Source organism: Poecilia reticulata, chromosome 10 (assembly GCF_904066995.2).
Source record: "Poecilia reticulata chromosome 10, P_reticulata-male-v2, whole genome shotgun sequence".
Classification (NCBI taxonomy): domain Eukaryota; kingdom Metazoa; phylum Chordata; class Actinopteri; order Cyprinodontiformes; family Poeciliidae; genus Poecilia; species Poecilia reticulata.
Genome location: NC_088839.1, coordinates 30,302,208 through 30,322,120, shown reverse-complemented (window position 1 = coordinate 30,322,120; position 19,913 = coordinate 30,302,208). Strand labels below are relative to the sequence as shown.

Here is a 19,913-nt window from a genome sequence, read left to right as displayed (position 1 = left end):
AACTTTACAACTGCTACTATAAAGGAAAAGTTTACGACTTGTTGCAAGTAAACTTGCACTAGTCCCTCGATTATTAAAATTCCTTGAGGCAAAAATTATGTTCCTGTAAACTTCGTCAAATTATGTTCTACTATTTAGCGCACTGTATTCGGAGACGGATCCAGATACAAATTTGCAGCCTGACTTTGACTCACCCCTGATCTGATAGCTTTCAACACCAGAACCACAAGGGGTCAAACTAAAAGAACATCTTACTTGGTCAGATCTGGTGGTTGACTTACTTACTAACTCTTCGTCACCTTCTTCTCTTATTTAGCTGGAAGGATTATTGACTTTTCTGGTCCAACAGCAGTTTTGTCTGCCTGGAGGTCACTCAGAGATTAGCAACTGTCAGTTCTGCTACAGGTCATTGAGCGTCTTGGTTAGATGTTAGACCCAGCCTCACTTTGAAATTAGATCTGGATGAAGAAAGTTACTAAATGACCCTGAGCACCAGTTCAGTGCACAGAAGAAAAACAATATCTTTACACAAAAATAGCAAACTGTATGATGCAAGCAAAAACATTTATCGCTACGTTGATTAGATGCCTCTCCTGATCCGATTGAACAAGAATTTCCAATTGGTGTACTGGTTCTGTCTTTGAGTCAGAACCTAGCTCTGCTCCTGAGAAGCATCTGGAGGAGGAGATGTCAGGAGTGCTTATCAGCCAGTCAGAGAGGTTTCATGGCAAAGCCAGTGATTCAGCAGATTAAAAAAAATAAATTTGATTGGTTGTTTAAAAAAAAAGACTACCTTTTAGGCATAGAGACATCTCACCCACTCTATTTCATGACTGGGGCTTTTTTCATATTCAAAGGAGACAACATATGATTAATTCTATTGAATCCAAAAAGATTTACATTCACAGTTTAGCTCGCAAACCAGTATTTAAAACTATGACTTATTGTAGACTATTTCAAACCTTTCCAAAATTCTAATTTTATTAGAAAACAAATATTTGACATTTTCTGACAAACCTCTTGTAGAATAACATGCCAGTATCAAAGCTTTTTTTTAAATTAGATTCTCTGAAGCCTCCTACGGGAATTAGAGGTTATTTTGACTCAATCTAAAAAGCCTGATAAGGACATTCTGAAGGAAGGAGGAAAGTAGTTTTGTAGTTGATCAAATCGGACGTGTTTGTGTACATTACAGTGATCATTCTGTTGGCTCTCATTTAACACAACTGAACAATTTAGTGTGGTACTGCTTTAAATGTTTGGATTGTCAAATGTGCAATGTGTATGGCCTTCCAGATAAAATACTCTTAAATGGATATTTTTGCTTTAGTGTCAAAAATAGCATACCCTAACAGATTTTATGATTTCTTTCCTTATGTGGAAATTTATCAAAATGGTGCTTTTTGGCAGTGTCCCATTGTATGTATGATGTTGGAAAAGGATGTTCCCAGAAACTCATGAAAATGTATAAAAAAAGAAAAGAGCTCCGGTGAAATCAGAAGCGTCAGTCACATCCAGCAGGATGCTCGGACAATGGACCCACCTTTTTCCTGGCTCTTTCCCATGGTTCCTTCCAGGCCGCTCTGCCCCTCAGATAACAGAGAAGACAGACGTGCCTGCAGTCAGTCTATGTCCTGTTGTGTTCTCTGTTCGCCATGGATGACAACTCCGTCCTGAAACTAAGAGGTCACAGGTTGTAATCTTGGATCTGAAACAGTTTGTGCTCGTATTGTTTGGTGAATATTTGAGTGGCACAGTGAAAGCTTGAACTGTGGGAAATTAGTTATTCAAGTTCTCCTACTTTTTGGCCTAATGACAAAAAACCCCCCATAAAACTAAATGCTTTTAATTCCCCATGTTTTGAGATTCATATAAAAATTTTAATGAAACAATTTGGAACTTTTTGTCATTTTCTGTTGCTTTTAAAATTTACTTCCTATATATATATATATATATATATATAAATTTACTATATATATATATATATATATATATATATATATATATATATATATATATATATATATATATATATATATATATATATATATATATATATATATATATATATATATATTATGGTAAACATTTGTTAAATTTATTTGAAATAAAACACATTGAAAAACAATTTGGATGCTTTATAGTCCATCAAAAATTAAAAAGTGAAAAATTCAGTTTGGCTGCTCAAACCTTAAAGAAAACCAGAAATCTTTGTTAGTCAATAACATCTTCATCTATTATGTTTAATAATAAATTATAAATTGGACAAGTCCACAGAGACAGTAACAGCCATTTGAGGCTACAGATGTTTATCTTTGTTTAAATGATTACATCAAAATGCTTAAGGTACTACTGCAAAACTAATCCTCAGGTCAGTGTTACAGGTGTAAAATTATGAGATAGACTCCTAATCCCAGTGAAAGGGTTTTCATAGTAAATTTGTGTGTACACAGGATAGAGAAACAAAAGAACAAATACAATTGTTTGTATTCTCCTAATCTTAGTCTCCCTAATCAGCTTTGTTAACTAATCAAGGGTTTATCTTCATTTCTGTAAGTCGAACAATTAGCAATCCAGAAGGTGTATGCAGAGTGGTATGACACCGGGTTTTATTGTTGCATGCAGCTTGGCTCATAAAAAGCTGTGCAACTCCAGCTGCATATTTTTACCAGTGGAAGCAGCAAATATAGAGAGGGAAGTTTTACTCGAGGGAGGTTTCACCAGCAGCCAGGCTCTGCTTCGTGCTCCTTTCTGGCTGTTTCATCATTTTGCTGATCAGCTGTTTGAGTCTAATGGAGTTTTCCATGTAAATGAGCTGAACTTCATAATTCTGACCAAGGATGGAGACAGACTAGAGACTGTAAATTTATTTCATCATTACAGATATTGTTATGGATACTGCACCCTTCTCGATGAAATCTTTGCTGAAAAGTTGCACCTGTGGCTCAGTATCTGCATCAGTGATGTGTCACTGCGAGTGTTGTACAGCAGCTGGTCTTCAACTTTCCAAGAAGGCTGGCTAATTGTGTGTTGCTAAAGTTTTAGGATATTTTTTGATTTAAACACTTTACCAGCAGAAGAGTTGACTCTACACAGAGTTAATTACCTTCTGACAGTGTAGAGCAAGCTGTGACTCCAGAATTATTTCCTATTTTATCTTTGTGAAACAAATTCATCTGGACACACTGGCACTGTAAATGTGGGCTTTGAGTGATGTCAACAATTAACCTCTCAGTAGTAGAACATCAGACTAATTTTTAATCCAGTGGAGTTATGCTCACTATTGATCTTGTTTGATTTATGAGTTCAGATGAAGCTGAAACAATCTAACATTTGTGGAAACTCTTAACTGCTTTGGACAGGTTCACTGAGGAATGATGTAAGGAATATGTTTGTGTCAAACTTACACATAGGATTTAGCTACTGTATTGCAAAATCTTATTAATACTGTACAAAAATATGATTTATTCATTTCAAGCATAATGAAAATACATTAAATAAAAGCTTAAACTGTGAAAATTAATCATGCTAAATTATTAAGAATGGACTTGTATATTTAACCCTTAATTACATTTTTGTAGGCAAACGGAGCCTAAAATATTTTTGACAATGAATGACTTGCTTTCTCCTTTTCAAGTCAGAATTTTTTTTTTGTTTTTGTTTTTTTGCGCAACTGATACTTTCCACCCCACAACATACTCTCTTTTTTGCAAGTCTACTTAAATAAATAACAGGAGTTTAGATCAAGCTCTGATTTGCTCTCTGTTAGAATGTAAGATAAATTATTTTTAATGACTATTTTGTAAACACTTGTAAAGAAAGTAAGTTCTTTCCTTACCACCAGCATTTAAAAATCCCTCATATTTCTTGACAGATGAAAGTAGTTACACACCGAATATTGTTGCCAGTGTTATTTTGGCCTGTGCAGGATGTGTCCACTGACCAGAAAAAGTCTTACTTCTTACTTTCTCACCAGCTGATCTCTAACCAGGGCTGGTCGAGTATAAAATCAGACAGTATCACCAGTCTCTTCTCAGATTTTGCTTTTTGAGATACATCCCTGTTTATGTGGTTTCTAATATCACTGTGTAAAGCTACGGGTGAGCATCTGCATCTGCAGTGTTATATTAAATATGTCCTAATAACATAATATCTGAAGAAATCCTGTATGGCTGAATCTTTCTTCCCAGCAGCCCGAAACCTCATTGTTTAGTGCGCTAATTAGGGAAACACAATCCGTAGGACTGCAGTGGTCAGTGAGTCAAAGTCAGAATCTTTATTCTCACTCATCTTCATATTTCATATAACATATTACTCAAGGATTCTTTAAATAGGCAATTTTCCTCAGGCCTGGTTTTACTTGGTCTCTTTGTTTAGCTTATTTTATGGTATTTTTGCTTACTGAATGTTTTAAAATTTGTTGTAAGAGTTAGATTTTTATGTGTCAAGGAGATAGTTTCTGATGTTTTTTTTAATTATTATTTTTGATTTTTCATCAGATTTTTAGTCTAAACAGATGTCTTTAGTTCTTATTTCAGTTAGGGAAACATTTCACTTATCCATATTTGTGAAATTAAAATTTTTTTCAATAATCGGTTCAGGAGCCAACGAATGACAGCAACCAGAAATCAAATACAAAACATAAAATTGTAATGCATACTCATATGGCTATGAACAAGCAAAATTCATAATTTGGTTGGTAATGCTTACTTGTAGTGCCACTGTATGTGTTTAATGGACTTCAGTCATTTCCACTGCTTTTGTATCTCAGAAGAAACATCTGGAAATATACTGGTTAATACTGGTTTTCAGTTTTGCTTGACCTTTTACCCCCCTAATTATATTTTGCCCATTTCCAATTTTTTCATTGTAATTATTTTTGCAAACTTTATTTAATTTCAACAGTTATTCAGTCTCACCACAAACACAACAAAAATACAGAAATTGTAATTTTACTTACAAAAACTAGAAACATATGAGTTTGTTCTGCTGCATTTATAGGTTAAAAAAAAAATCAAGATTTCTTAGTATTTGACCTGCTGACTGATAGATCTGATCAAGCTGATCAGATAGATTTCAGTCATGGTTGGAGAAACTCTAAACCAGCTTTGTCAAAGACAGGCAGAAAGGGATTCACTTGGTAAATTTAGTCTTTTGCTAAATAATTGGTGGTGTGCTGTCAGGGCTAGTAGGGCCTTGACAGTCCTACTGCTAACCCTAGAGAATTGTAAAGAAAAAGTATAATGTTTAAATCATATTTAATTTTATCTATAATTTAATTTTTATTCCACAAACGAGTTGCTTATTGGAATTATTGAGGCTTCACTTTAATTTCCTACTTTAAAAAGTACCTTAAACGCATCTATAGAGCATCTCGCCTCAGAACCTGCTGAACAAATTCAGCTACCCCTTCGTCAACAATACCGTGCAACAGGCCTTAGTTGGCATCATAGACATAAGGATAGACGCCTCATGGGCCGCTCTCGCCTATTGTCGCTGACGAGATTTAGGGCGGCCATCTTGGAGCGGTACACCACTCCACTCAGCGTTATGTGTTAGGGTTAGGGTTCTTATATTATGTCTGTGGTTGACATGACTGACAGAATTATCAGCCAATCAAAATTGACATACAATGACGGCTTGTCCCACAGGTCACGTAAAGAACGTCACCTGCTTTCCACGTCACTGTAGTGAACTTGGTATTTATGAAATGGTAGCCGGGTCCGCTACAACTCGGTTGAAATAGTGACAAACTTATCAAAATCGTCTATTTTAAGACGCCCTTTAACGGGTAAAAAAGAAATAACTAAAAATGGAAAATCCACACCAAACCTGGATTCACTAACAAAGACCAGTAAGAACTTTGTAAGACATTTTAAAAACTGTGCATCTATGAACGCTACGAGTGGCTAACAGCTAGCACTGAGCACAACAACCTGTGGATTTTATTTACAAATAATGGGTGAGTGTTACTTTTCCATAAGCCTACATTCTCATACAAATTGTACTTAATATTTTTCTTTTAATCGTTCAGATGTGCTATTTGAGCAGTATGGATTGATGTTGAGCTGAACTGGGGAACATAGACAAGTTTTGTTAAATTGCTGGCTGTTCGTTGTTGCCTACGTATTTTGTTATATACATTGATATGTGCATTGTTGCTTTACTTGACGTATTTTTATTTATTGGCATATTATTGGATGCCTGTTGCTCGGTGTGGTGCCTGGTTCTTGCATTGTCCTTCATAACGTATTGTTCAGGTATAGTTGACGTCTATTGAAGGCTCTGACTGAAACCCTACGGCTCGCCTCTGTAATGATTAATAAGATCAAAAAACATCTGTGGTATGTATCCGTAGCTTTTGTTTAAAATACTCCATCATTTCAACCCCCTAACGGTGCTGGATAAGATTATACAATTAAAGTAAACAAAACATAATCGATCTTTAAAATTTATTGCAATTATGAACCCAAAACTGTGTAATTCCTGCGTTTTTTTTTATTAAACTTTTATTGATCTTTTTTTCTGAATGAGCAGAGATATTTTTTTGTACATTTGACTGATATCTTGAGGAAAACACCCCGTCAGTAAGTCAGTGTCGCTCCTCAATGTGTATCTGCAGCACAAGTGACTTTATTGCTGCTGTAGGAATCAATCCGGCTCCATTCTGGGTGAAAGCCAGCAGTCTTGAATGTTGTCTCCTGTCATTTTTCAAGCTTGTTCTGAATCGAGTTTCTCTCTTTAAAACGCCAGACAAACGACTTGTGTGTATTTACTCTGACCTTTCCTACGTTGTTGCTCTGTGGCACGTATGTGAACCAGCTCTGCGACTCCTGTGCATGAAGTCTGGTGCAGTGAAAGAGAGGGACAATGGGAGGGAAGAAGCAGCCCAACTAAATTGGCAGATATGAAATTAAACTTGGGGACTTCTTCAGTGACTTCATCCGGAGAGATAAAGTTCATTTCTGGGGAACGTGTAGAGGCTGTTCAAGGGCAATGACTTTCTCCCGCTGCATTCATTTCTCTTCATTTCCATAATGCGTGGCAGGTGGCTGTATGGCGGCCAAATGCAGCAGCATGTATAGTCTGCTCTCTAGACCCACGGGAATAAACATGTTGATGTCTAACATTAGTGTGTCCTGGGTCTTAGGAATGATCACAGCAATGGCTGTATGGAGGGAATTGCTTTACTTTGTCAGTTTAAGCACCACTAAAGATACATTGCCAATGAGGTAAAGGTTTATTCTCTCAGGGATCTCTGTCTCTTTGTATTTATTTAGCATCTCACTCAGCCACACTGGGAAAACCAGGAAATAAAACAGTAAGTCCAAACCAAGTCAGCCTAATTTTGTTATTCTTTAACTAACAAATATTAACTGTAGGGTTTTCAAAAACAATAATGGTTGTTTTTAAGCCTCAATTGTATTTAAAAAGTCAAATTTGTTAGTTTTTAGTAGCTGCAGGATCTTCTACTTAGAATTTTTATACTTAGTATTTTTGTGTGCAATGCAAAACATGCAATGCACACGTTTTGCATTGCAAACATTAATGTTTGACCAATAAAAATAATGGTCAAGCATTATTTTATTGACCAGTGAATCTGGGTTTCGGGCTGCACAGTGGTGCAGTTGGTAGAGCTGTTGCCTTGCAGCAAGAAGGTTCTGGGTTCGATTCCCGGCCCCGGTCTTTCTGCATGGAGTTTGCATGTTCTCCCTGTGCATGCGTGGGTTTTCTCCGGGTACTCCGGTTTCCTCCCACAGTCCAAAAACATGACTGTCAGGTTAATTGGTCTGTCTAAATTGCCCCTAGGTGTGAGTGTGTGTGTGCATGGTTGTTTGTCCAGTGTGTCTCTGTGTTGCCCTGCGACAGACTGGCGACCTGTCCATGGTGACCCCGCCTCTCACCCGGTACGTTAGCTGGAGAGGCACCAGCAACCCTCCCGACCCCACTAAGGGGCAAGGGTGTCAAGAAAATGGATGGATGGATGAATCTGGGTTTCATTAACATTAATTTGTCACCTTTTGACACCATCCACAGTAAAAGAGCAACAAAAGTCTGTTATATTACCTAACTGAGGCTCTGAATGTTGCAAAGATGTGAGCATAGCCCAAAAAAGTGATTAAAAATTAACATTCAAAGCAAATTGCTTTGAATGTTTATGATGCCGGAGATGAACTTTTATACATTTTGTTACCACATTGATATATGCTTTTATCCAAATTAGCTTATCACCATTTTCATAAACATACTTTATTAAATACCTGAAAATGACTAAATTTTAAAAAAATTACAGTGGAATAAAAAACTAGTTTACTTTTAAAATGTTTGGTTTTAAATAACTATATGTGGAGAATTCATGGAATAAAGTTGTAATTGCACAAATTAGTTAAAGTTTTTCTGTGCCATCTACAAATGAAAACATAAAACTAGGTAAGATTGTATTTAGTCAAATTTGTTATACAGTATACAAAATTCAATTTATGGGTAAATAAACTTTTTTTTTTCAAATAAACTTTGATATTAAAATTAGTAGCTTTTCAGTCAATGTTTGTTGGAAGGAAAATAAGATATGAACTAAATTTTATGTGGCATAGTCAGTAATAATATATCTTTTCTCAGAGCTTAAAAAAGCAAATACAATAAAAATCAAATGTATTTAGCATCAAAATTGGCTACTTCCACACAACAGTGGGGTAATCATGCCACTATATGGTAAATTAAAAATATGCATGCAATTGGATAATTGATGATCTTCTCATGGAACCAACAGTGGAAAACATGTTAAATGAATAGAAACATTTTCCAGGTTGATGTGAAAATGTGGCTAATATGAATCAAATCTGATAACTGATTTCAAAGTGCTGGTAAAAATATTTTCTCCATGATTGTCATAGTTGACATTGTCAGGTTTTCATGATAGATTCTAAATTATTTTGCAAGAAATTTATTTTCCACTATTGTTCAAGTAAAAGGTTTGTGAAAATAGGAACATTTGTCCCAAAAATCTGGACTAAATATCTAAGTAGAGCAAGGTATCGATTGAAGAAAACAGTTTGATCCCTCTGTTGATTGGAGGACAGAAACTTTCTGTAAACTTGTTTGTACTTGGGATTCGATTACAAGTGCTTTTCATTATTAAGCCCATTTGTAAATTAGCACAAAAATGACTCTAAACAGGAAGTGACAGTATGATAGGTTAGCTTACATTAAAGCTGTTTTCAGTTTAACTTTAAGGGACACTCCCAGTTTTTGAACACAGACACTGTAAAAATGTAAAGTGAGTCACTTGGCACAACATTTTTACATTTATTGTCAACTTATGTTCTTCAATGAGCTGAATTTTTGTTTGGCCGTTGTACATTTTTCTTTACACACCAGTCAGCTGCACTATGAACTATTCAAAAGCTGAATAGGATCTCAGTCATTGGTAATTCTGCAAGGTCAGGCCCTGGACACGCCTACACTCTTGAAGGCTTTTCTGCCACAAGGGGCTGAAGGCGATAACAAAAAGATTCGGACTGACAAAAGCTTCCTGGGAAACTGGTCCATGTTAAACAGAGGCAGTGGGAAAAAGTGAATGCAAGCATGTTTATAGTGCATTGTTCTCTTTGAAAGCATGCCGGTTTGTTTGTGTATGTATGCGTCTCTTAAGGGCATGCTTGAGTGTTTTCATGAAACTCTGACTGCCTTTCCATTCTGTATGGATGTTTCTTTATGCCAGGACTTAACCCTCAGCTCTGTTGCTATTTACTGAGGATCCTTACTATGCTGTCCCTCCAATCCACTTGATTCCCTGTAAATCCCCTGGGTCTGGCCTGTGCTGGTGATTTGTGGTTGGCTAGTGGGCAATTGACACATTGATAAATCCCCTTCAGATGGGGTGCGATTCATTTGAATCAATAGAGCCTTATCGTCTGACGGGCGTCAAGGCCGTCACGGCTGCGACTGTGTCAGTTCACCTAAGGTCCCTTGGAGTCGGCCTGATTTGTTGCTTTTGACAACAAACATCGTCATGCCACGTGGTTCGTCAGAGAGTCCACGGGCGTGAATGAAGGCAGGATGTTGTCTGTCACTGGGTAGCAGCAAAGAGGACGGGAGACGGCGAGAGGGAGACGGATGTGAGAAGAGGCAGAAAGATATAAAAATAAAACGGAGTCTAGCAGCGGAGAGCGATTATGGCTTTTTTAAAATAGTAAATATTTAGCTTTATTACAACATGAAATCAAAACTCCTTACACTCTTTGCATCAGGCTGTGATTCTTCTCTGAGGTTGGTTTAGTTTCAGATGTGGGTTTCACATGGTTTGTGTTGTCTGGCCTCCAGTTTCTCCTCTCTTCTAGATCTCGACTGTAATCTGGCCAGTCTGGCGGCTCAGCTTTGCACATGTTGTAATTCAGTGTCACACCAGGAAGAAGCTGTGAGGCAGCTCCACTCTGCCTCTCAAAAATATGAAGTACATATACAGCTATGGGCCTGGTCTGATCTTTGGTATCAAAGTAAATACATGAATTTTAAAAACTTAGGCTTTCAAAAACTTTTAATCCTACTGGTTACTGTTTGATGGTGCAGATGGTGTGTTGTTTCGCAGCTAGAAGATCTCTGGCTCAAATCCCAACCTGAGCATGGAGTTTGCATGTTCTCCCTGTGCATGCATGGCTTTACTTTGAGTACCATCCCACAGTCCAAAGACATAACTGTTAACTGGTCTCTCCAAATTGTCTGTCAGTATATGAGTATAACCGAAGTTTGTTTAAAACTTCAGGTAAAAATTTTAAATTCTGCACGTTTACTTGAAAGTCACAACTGGGGTTCGTTTTAGATTTTAATTACGATATTCAATCAGTAAATCAATATGCTAGATTGTTAGTGCAGTGTAGTACCAGTAGGAGTTTAATTGTGTTGAATGCTGAAGCTAAATCCTGCTCATGAGCATGACATTTGCTGGTTACTTTCAGATTCCTCTGTTGTCTGCATCGGGAGACTTTTCAATAAATAAAACCACATCGTCTGTGGCTGAACCCTGCTGGGCCGAACGCAGCTAATGGAGACAAAACAATAGACATCGTTGTCATCTCTGCTTCTATGTGAAATGCTCTCTTTTTTGGGGGGTGGTCTCAGGCCTGAGTCAAATAGCGGGCAGCTGCCAAAATGAACTGTATAAAGTTTGAGTGGAGAACATTGTTTTTTGAAATGCTTTGGTTCAGAAAGATACTGAAAACAGGGAGAGAAAGGAAAACTGCTGGTGGGAAAGTAGCATGTAACTAATACTAAGAGAAAGAGATTTTCTGTAACACAAACCAATTCAGTAACCAGTTGTCATCATTCAGACCTAAACTTAAAGGTGAAATTTACATCATGCATTTATGAGATACCTTTCTTAAACTCCAGCAGTGACTCCTGTGAAATGTGCTTTCCGTTAGGTTCAGGAAAACATCTGGAGATCCTTACATAGACAATTATACATAAAAAATGTTTGGTTCAGAAATTAATCACAAAGCTTTGATTCAATCTTACATTTATTTGACAGAATTTGATGGGAGAACAATATCCGTAGGGTTATGAACTTAAATTCTATTATGTTTAAAGCCCATGCCTGCATAGGAAAAATGTAATTTAGAGTGTGTTAATACTGTGTGTTTTCTAAGGAACTTTTATTTTTAGGTTTTACATGGTCAAAATAATCAGATTCTGAAAAAAGGGAAAATAAATTTGGAATAGAATAGAATGGAATCGGGGATCAAATGAAAAGTTTTTATAGGGCCTTAGTTTAGTCAGTTCAGATGGTGCCATTTTTCACACTTTGTATTATAACAGGATCTACACATTTCGCTTCATTTTTTATGTTAAACTGCACTTTATGGTCAGTTTACTTATGTTATTTATTCTTGTGTGTGAAAAAGGTTCTTTGTATTTTTAAAATCAGAATGTTTACCATGCTTTACTGCAAATATTTGCTTTGTTGTGTTACAAACATAGTTCTAAACATAAGATGTTTTTTTTTTTATTACTGCAAACCAATAATAAAATATATTTACTCTCCTTTAGCAGTTCTGGATATTTGACCTGATCAAATCAGATTTGGACATTTGAACATGATGTTCCTCTTTAAACAGATTTAAACCTGGGCTTAAGACACATTAATATGATGTACAGTATGTTATAATTTTCAGTTTGGGGACTTGCAAACTTCAGAACATTTTGTCAACAAATTAATAATTAGTAATAATATATTAAAATGTGTAAAAATTTGTTTTGATTTTCTTAAAAGTTTTTGTAGCTTTTCAGCAGCAGGATGGATGAGGGCTGCTGTGTGAGTGCAGTGAGCGTGTTGGTTACCCTTCACTTGACTGTCAATCCCGGGAGTGCCTGCCTCCTCCTGCTGCTGGATTATGAGGTGAACTCCGTCTGAATGCCGACCAGCACCGGATTCAGTCTCCCTCTCTCTCCGTCTCTTTTGTCCCGGTGTGCCACTCTTCTCTGTCTTTCTGAAATAGATGTATTCACATGACACCACACACATGCTGGCTGTTCACACCTGCTGATTCTCACAGTGTGACACACACACAAAAACACTCGGCATTGCATGCAGCTCATCCCCAGCGGACGGATAGTCTGGGCCGTACGTTAGCTTACCAGATTCAATTTATTTTCAGAATTTTTTTTAAAAGTGAGAATGCACTCAGACCAACTCCTGGCATGTAATCAATTATCAGTTTGTTTTACTGTGTAACACTGAGGGGGAGTGATGTATTTTTGCGCTGTTGGGGTGAGCAATTACTCTGATTGACCCAGTGGGAGCGCTATAATTACAGGTCAATAGTGTCCTTTTAAAGGTGATGTCTTCGGCTCAGTTTGTGGCAACAAAACAAGTGACTGTGTAGCGCAGATGCTCAAGTTTTGGCTTAAGGTCATTTATTAATATTTTTCCAGTACATGCAAAGATTTAATTTATTATTTGTGTATTTTAATCAATTTTCAACATTTTTGTAACCAATTAATGAAGCAAACAAATAAAATATTTATTGCTTTCAGCTTTCAGACCTAATAGTTTGCAGCTGGTTTCTTCTTGGTGCAAATTTAAAGAAATACCTCTGAAAAGTGGAAATAAAACTTTATAAATTATTCCTTAATACAGTTTTATAAACTGTATAAAGTTTTTAAAACTTAATAATAATTTCTGTTAAAAAGTGCTGCTTTTTACCATAACATTTAGCTTTAAAAGTTGACATTTATTTCACATTTATCCAAAAGCTAGTGAGATCGTACAGTAGAGATGTTAATGCTGAAAAAAATGAGAGTTTGCAGTGATTAAAGCTCTAGCTTGTGGAATCTCACTTGTGTCATCCTTACCACCAGCTCATGATCGTCTATTGATTACCCGGCTTGATTAGGGTTATGTTCCGGGACTGCGCACCACATGCCCTCCTCTTTGCATCAGGCTTGCCGCGGATGAGACACGCTGACCCGCGGGGCGCTCCGGTCACCGCTCATCAGGCCTGACACTGCTCGATGGTGACAACGCTAATTGTCAACATCTGGGAAGTGCTTGCCATTCTTCAGCTCCTGCACAGACTGAAACGTGGGGATCTGTCATAACATGTCAGAGTAAATTAGCATCAGCTTAACGTCGCTGGTGGAAGAGGGAGGTAGGGGCATGGGGGTTATCCCGCCAGAATTATCAGGAGCTTTTCCGCAGAAGATGCATAGTAAAAATTTCAATTTACCAGAGTCAGTGCTAGAAATATTTTACAGAAGTTTCCCACATCCTCTACTTATTGCTACTGCTAAAGCTGCTATTTACTATAAGGTTGCTGCTACTGTCAAAGTTATTAAAATTATTAACGGTGAACTACATTAGGGCTTGAGCTGGAGATGTGATGTTTATCTTGAGTAAAAATACACCATATTTTACTGTATGTTTTCTTTAAAAACAACCATTTAAAATATACAAAATACCATTTAAAATATACAAAATACACCATATTTTACTGTATGTTTTCTTTAAAAACAACCATTTAAAATATACAAACTTCCAACTTCTAATAGCTTTAAGTTCAGAAAATAAACAGTTAATGCTGCTGTTGAAATGTATTATTTTTATTAGTATTATATTGCTACTCACAGGAGGATCTCAGTAAATCAGAATACCATAAAAAATTAATGCCAGAACTGTTGGTCAAAAATAAAACCCACAGATATTGATTGGATATATATATGACAAAGACTAAAACAATCATGAAGACTGCTTGGTAATTTTTGAGGTAACTTTGGGAGCTGACAAAGTTTGACAGTTATCAAATGATGCAGGTTACTTGAGCTAGTAGCTGAGCTGCTGTTGGGGTTTTATTAAGCCAACAAACATGCTAAGACTGCACCTGAAACGCCTCTGCAGTGGGTTTAACTAGAAAGTTCTGTCTTTTATGGAGTTATATGTTCTCTGATTTCCACTTTTCATTTCTGTTTCAACAGTTTTCATACTAATTTAAATCTTGTAAAACTGTGGTTCAAACACATTATTTAATTTGAACATAAATTCAAATATAAAATGTGCATTTTTATATTTTTTCATGTAATAAACAAAACTGTCACATTATACTACAAAAAATGTTAGATTAGGAAGAATCAGTATTGAATTTGTATGAAGATGCAATAGGATGCAAGAACATTGATGAAGAATATGGGTTGTTATATGTTTCCTATACGACACTGAAGCAATACAAACCTGTTGGTACTTCGTGGTACGTCATATCCCATCTAGACTAAAAACTGGGTTTTTAGTCTTAAAATCTAGACTAACATTTTTGATTCTGTTTTTCTGTTCACAGGAAAGCGACAGTTTGTGGTGGGACGCCTTTGCTACAGAGTTTTTCGAGGAAGATGCTACCCTCACACTTTCCTTCTGCCTTGAAGATGGACCAAAGAGATACAGTAAGAATACTGCAGGCATCTCTTTTTTTAAATACATTTTAAAATGTTGTGTTTGTTAGACTGAACTGGATAACTGTGAAACTGTTTCATTGTCAAAGACTCCTTTGTTGAGACATTCAACGTGTTACGTTCTGCTCTTCCTGCTGTTTTACTTTTACGAGCTTTATATTTTCCACTTCACGAGTCATTGTTGTGCTAATCTGGATCTTGTGAAAATCTTCCAATTCAATTTATCATCATTACTATTATCGCCATCTATCAATTAGATGGATTTTTATGACATTGTAGGAGGCAAAGTTGAAATCAGGTTGTGAAGCAAAGCTGTTATGTTTTACAGAAAGTCTTAGCCTTCACACAGATTAAGACCTCTGTCTGTGGTGTTCATTATTCCTTCAAATGATATTTTGCTGAAGTAAAAAAAGACATATGGTATTTTTACTTTTCTTTAACCTGCTACTTCCTTTACCAAGTTTCTAGTCAAATAATTGATTTCTTACTCTCCCAAAATACCTCTATAACACCTCACTGAAAACAACAAAAAAATGTGTGAACTTTCTCAGTAAAGATTTTTACCTCTGAAACAATATTTTTCCACACAGCATTCTGCTCTGTGTCCCTGAGAAAATTGCTATCTCTCTCTCTCTGCTTTTACTCTGCATGTGTTTGAGCATTGACGCAATGTCACACCCAACCACTGGCAACCTATTTCAAAAAATGTCATCACAGGTCTAATATATGGGTTCCACTTTCACAAATTACTTTTAAAGTTAAAACAGTTTTAACTTTAGAAAATTGATTGTTTACATTAAAAAAACATATTTTAATTGAAAAAAGCTTTTGATGCTTGATACTTTATGTTTTTATGCTATTTAACATGCTATAGATATATATATATATATATAGCATTTTATTAGTATATTAATACCAAACTAATATTGGTATATTAGTTTGTATAAAAAAATCTTACTAGCATGAATTTGGCTTCCAAATTCTCTAGATCTCAAAGTCTCAAGGACACTGTTGTGCTAAGGCAGGTGGTGATTCATCAGATCAGGACACCTTGTTGCTCCATGTTCTGGTTATGATACATTGTTGGTATTTTTGGCAGTATACATGGGTCAGCACTGACTGCTCTGTAGATATGTATGTAATAAACCACTAGGCAGTCATGTTTAGCCATTTTTCTGGGTTCTAACACATGAACTTTGAGGACAACATTTTCTTTTACTCTGTAATTTATCCCACCGACATGAAAAGATAATCAGGGATATTTACGTTTTCTGTCGGTAGTCATAATTCTCAGCCTGTTCAGTGTATGCTGGATGTTGCTTTGCTTTTCCACCTTGAGGATTTATAGACTCATTCATTTTTAGAACTTAAAATTTTGTCATGCTTCAGTTTCTGAACTCAGTTTTGAACTCAAGAAACATCAGAACTCATGTTATACAGTTTGTCATATAAACTGCAAAGCAGATGCTCTGACTCAGTTTGTGATTTTGTTCCCTCCATCTCATTTGCATGTTTTGTTCTGAAACATATTGAAAATCACACAGACATAGATAAGGACGTGGCGCACTGAAATGACCAGATGTGTGAGTGGCGTCGGCTGTGTTTGCATGTTATTGTGTGTCGCAGCTCACCGGTGGAGGAGGAGGAAGAGGAGGAAGCGAGAGCAGAGATACATGCAGTGGAGGAGTGTTGTTAGCTGGGCTCAGCTTTGCTTTTCAAATGTAAAAATAAAAATCCCCACCGGTGTAGAGATGGTAACCCTGTTCCCCCGGGAACAGGAGGCTTAACACCATGGCGATGATGACTCACCCGTCAGTTGCGAGCTTTTGTCGATTCACATTCAGGTGCGCTAAGTTGCACACATGTTCACACAAACACCTTCACCTTAAAATGCATTCCAATTGTACTAGTTTGTCGAAGAAAAGCAAAAAATTGGAAAGTGTTGTTGTCCATGACTGTGCATAACCAACCACTGCATATGATAATTATTAAGAAGTAACAGTTAAAGGGATGTTCAAGTTTAGTGTTTAACTTCTGCTGATTGGAGATTCAGTCTCTGGTTGCAGTCACAGCTTTGAACAGCTCGACTCTTCAAGGAGAGAAACTTTGTAGTTTTCAGAAAACAACATCCTGGCAGATATTCAACAAATTAAAATGACAATAAACACACCAAAATAATTCAAGACTTTTCAACAGTTAATAGTTTCTTGTGGTATCTAACTTAATGAATGAGAATAACTCAATATTTTGGGGGGTTTACATGAAATGTCTTAATTGGCATGTTGATATTCTCTTCTTAGGATGTCATTCCATTCTGTCCCCATAAAACATTTTTACATTTAAACATTAACTGCACAAGAGCAGAAAATACTGTGTAGCATAATAAAATGACAACTAAACCTGGCAACATGTAAAGGATTACTGGTTAAGTTTCCTGATTAAGGTTCAAGACCATGAAAGCACCGCCTCTCAACCAATCAATACATTGAGAACAGAAGCTAAGGGACTAATGTTGATCAAAATGCATACCTTTGAAAACATTACATTGTTATTGACCTGTTTAGCAGAGTTTTAGTTCATGTGTGAGTAAAAGATTTTGAAGGTTTGTGGCCCTGTTTAGTATGAAATTAGAATGTAAACAAGCAAAATGTTTAATAAAAGAGAACTAGTTTGTGATGTATCATGTTTGTGTGTAGATTTTTAATCGAAAATATGACCCTCAAAAACGTTTCAGAAAGTATCCAGCTGCTTCAACCATGTGTGCTAGTAGACTCACCAAATCACTGGAGGGGCCATAAATGGCCCCTGGTCACATTTTGGATACTTCTGCTTTAAATCTTTAAAGCACAGTTTTAGTCTGGGGGAATTGGGGAAAAAGGAGATTAATCTGGAGTTTAGCATACGTGCATTCACCAGCTACTTCTAATATTGTTTCCTGATTTCTTATTGCCTCTTGACTGTGATTGGTCTTCTCTTCCCAGTTCCACCTGTTTTAAATGAATCCACATTTGTCCTGAATTAGATATCTCTAAGAAAACCCAAATATTTTGCTGATTTGTACACAGCCATGGTTTCAAAAACCATAAAGAAAATTGTTGAAACGAAGTTCATCCAAATCTTCTCAGACTGCTCTCTTCTAGCCCAAATTCTCCGTGGCAATCCGGAAAAAGAGACACGTTTGTTCTGATGAACGGAAAAGTTTCTTCCCAAAAGAAACCGCAGCAATGGAGAAAAAATATACGATTTTCTTCTTTTGCTCACTTAACAGCTTTCCACCAAATTTAAGGAGTTCCAGATTGAAAGACTTCACTTTAACAAATAAGCCAAGGACATCTCTGGACCAAATGGATGAGCACATGATATGCAAAATCAAGAGAGAACAACTAAATATATTATTACAATACTCATAAGAGCATTACTTTAGGAAGATTTATATGGTTCTTATAGCTCAGACTGTTTGCTAACTGCAGAATTGAAAAACCAAATTAAATAAGTACTATAAAATAAAATGAAAAAAATCTCTTTCTTTTAAAAGTCACCACTTTTTTAATATTTAAAACTTACCTTGCAAAAATAGAGAAATATGTTTTTTTCCCCATCACCCTGTTTTTTTTTTATATTTTCCAATTTGCAGCTCAGTAGGGCCGTGTGATATGGCTTAAAAATAAAAAATCTAATTGATGAAAGAAAATTAGATTAATTTATCAAATCGATTTATCACCCGGACCTATAGCTCAGATGCATGCATTGAAGCTCCTTCTTCTTCTGTGTTTAGTCTTCATACTTAAGCTCAGTTGCTCTCTCCATTGCAAAAAGAAAAACATGTAAATGTGCCTGCCAGTGACCTCAAGCTGAATTAATCCTATAGCTTCCAGCTGTGTAAAGCGCTTAATACTTGTAGTTACTGTCATGCAGGTCAGAACAATACTGACCAGTGTGGGAAGTGCTTCGTGGTTTCTCAGAAGCAGTCATGCTGCAAAACAAAAGGTTGCGACTTACTGCAGTGGAACAGCTGTATGGATTCTACATATCAACCCACAGGTGTAAAATCAAGAGATTAAAACTGATTATGCAGAAGATTATTTTAGCTCCTCTTTGTCAGGTTTATAGTGTTTGTGCTAAGAAATTAAATACATCTTTAAAGCGTAAACATATCAAGAGAAAATGTTTTAGTTTGAATTTGTTACACAGTTTCACTTCTAAAGCATATTTATTAGTGTTTTTGTTAGATTTCATTTTCACGTTTGCTTATTATTTCTAACCCGGTACATTTATAATTCCTCACATTGTGTGATGGATAAAGGTTTAAAAATAAAAATTCCAATCCCTGTTGGAATTGAATCGTATTTGTTTGAGTGGCTTACATGATAATTACAAAGAAACATTTCTTTTACTCCAGTCTGAGGTGCTCTAATTTCATAACGTTCAGTGTAGGAAAAATTAGAAAAGCTAATTTACCTAATCTGTTTCTTTATTGCGAGGACCGGTGTTTCGTAACTCGTCTCCAGCTGCTGTTAAACGGCGCTTCTCAAAGGAAATAGCTCATATTGAAAATAACCGCTGTAACTACTGGAAGTTTCCTTCATGAGCACTCGGTGTGCCTTTTTTATACTTTCATTTTGAAATCAGCTCAGAATATTTGGTTGAGAAAAATATTTTTTTAAAAGTCCAAAGTAGAATATCTTTTATTGTCAGGTAAATATGTCACTTTGAGTAGTGTGTGGGACCTAAAATGATCTATTCAGTTCTTAAATATTTAAAATGTATATATCTTATGCAAAAATTTAGATTTAAATACTTTACAATACTGTCCAAAAAACACCTGAAGCAGCATGAACATTATTTTATTTGTTCGTGAAATGGTGTCAGTGAGTCTGAAATTCTTAAGAACCTGAAGACGAGGCTCTTTAATCACTTCCACCTTGTACCGCTAATAAAAATCTGATTTTACTAGATCACCAGTGCCTGCTAATTGT

The 19,913-nt window shown here is 36.2% G+C and overlaps 1 protein-coding gene across 4 annotated transcripts in view; it reads left to right on the top strand.

Annotated features, from left to right (window-relative positions):
* The window catches only part of ldb2a (LIM domain binding 2a), a 98,744-nt gene that overhangs the window by 9,904 nt on the left and 68,927 nt on the right, over positions 1-19,913 (top strand). For all 4 annotated transcript variants that reach the window (XM_008421092.3, XM_008421091.3, XM_008421093.3 and 1 more), the window contains exon 2: positions 14,826-14,928. In XM_008421092.3, coding sequence (XP_008419314.1) covers positions 14,826-14,928 — 103 coding nt within the window. The remainder of the gene's footprint in view (positions 1-14,825; positions 14,929-19,913) is intronic.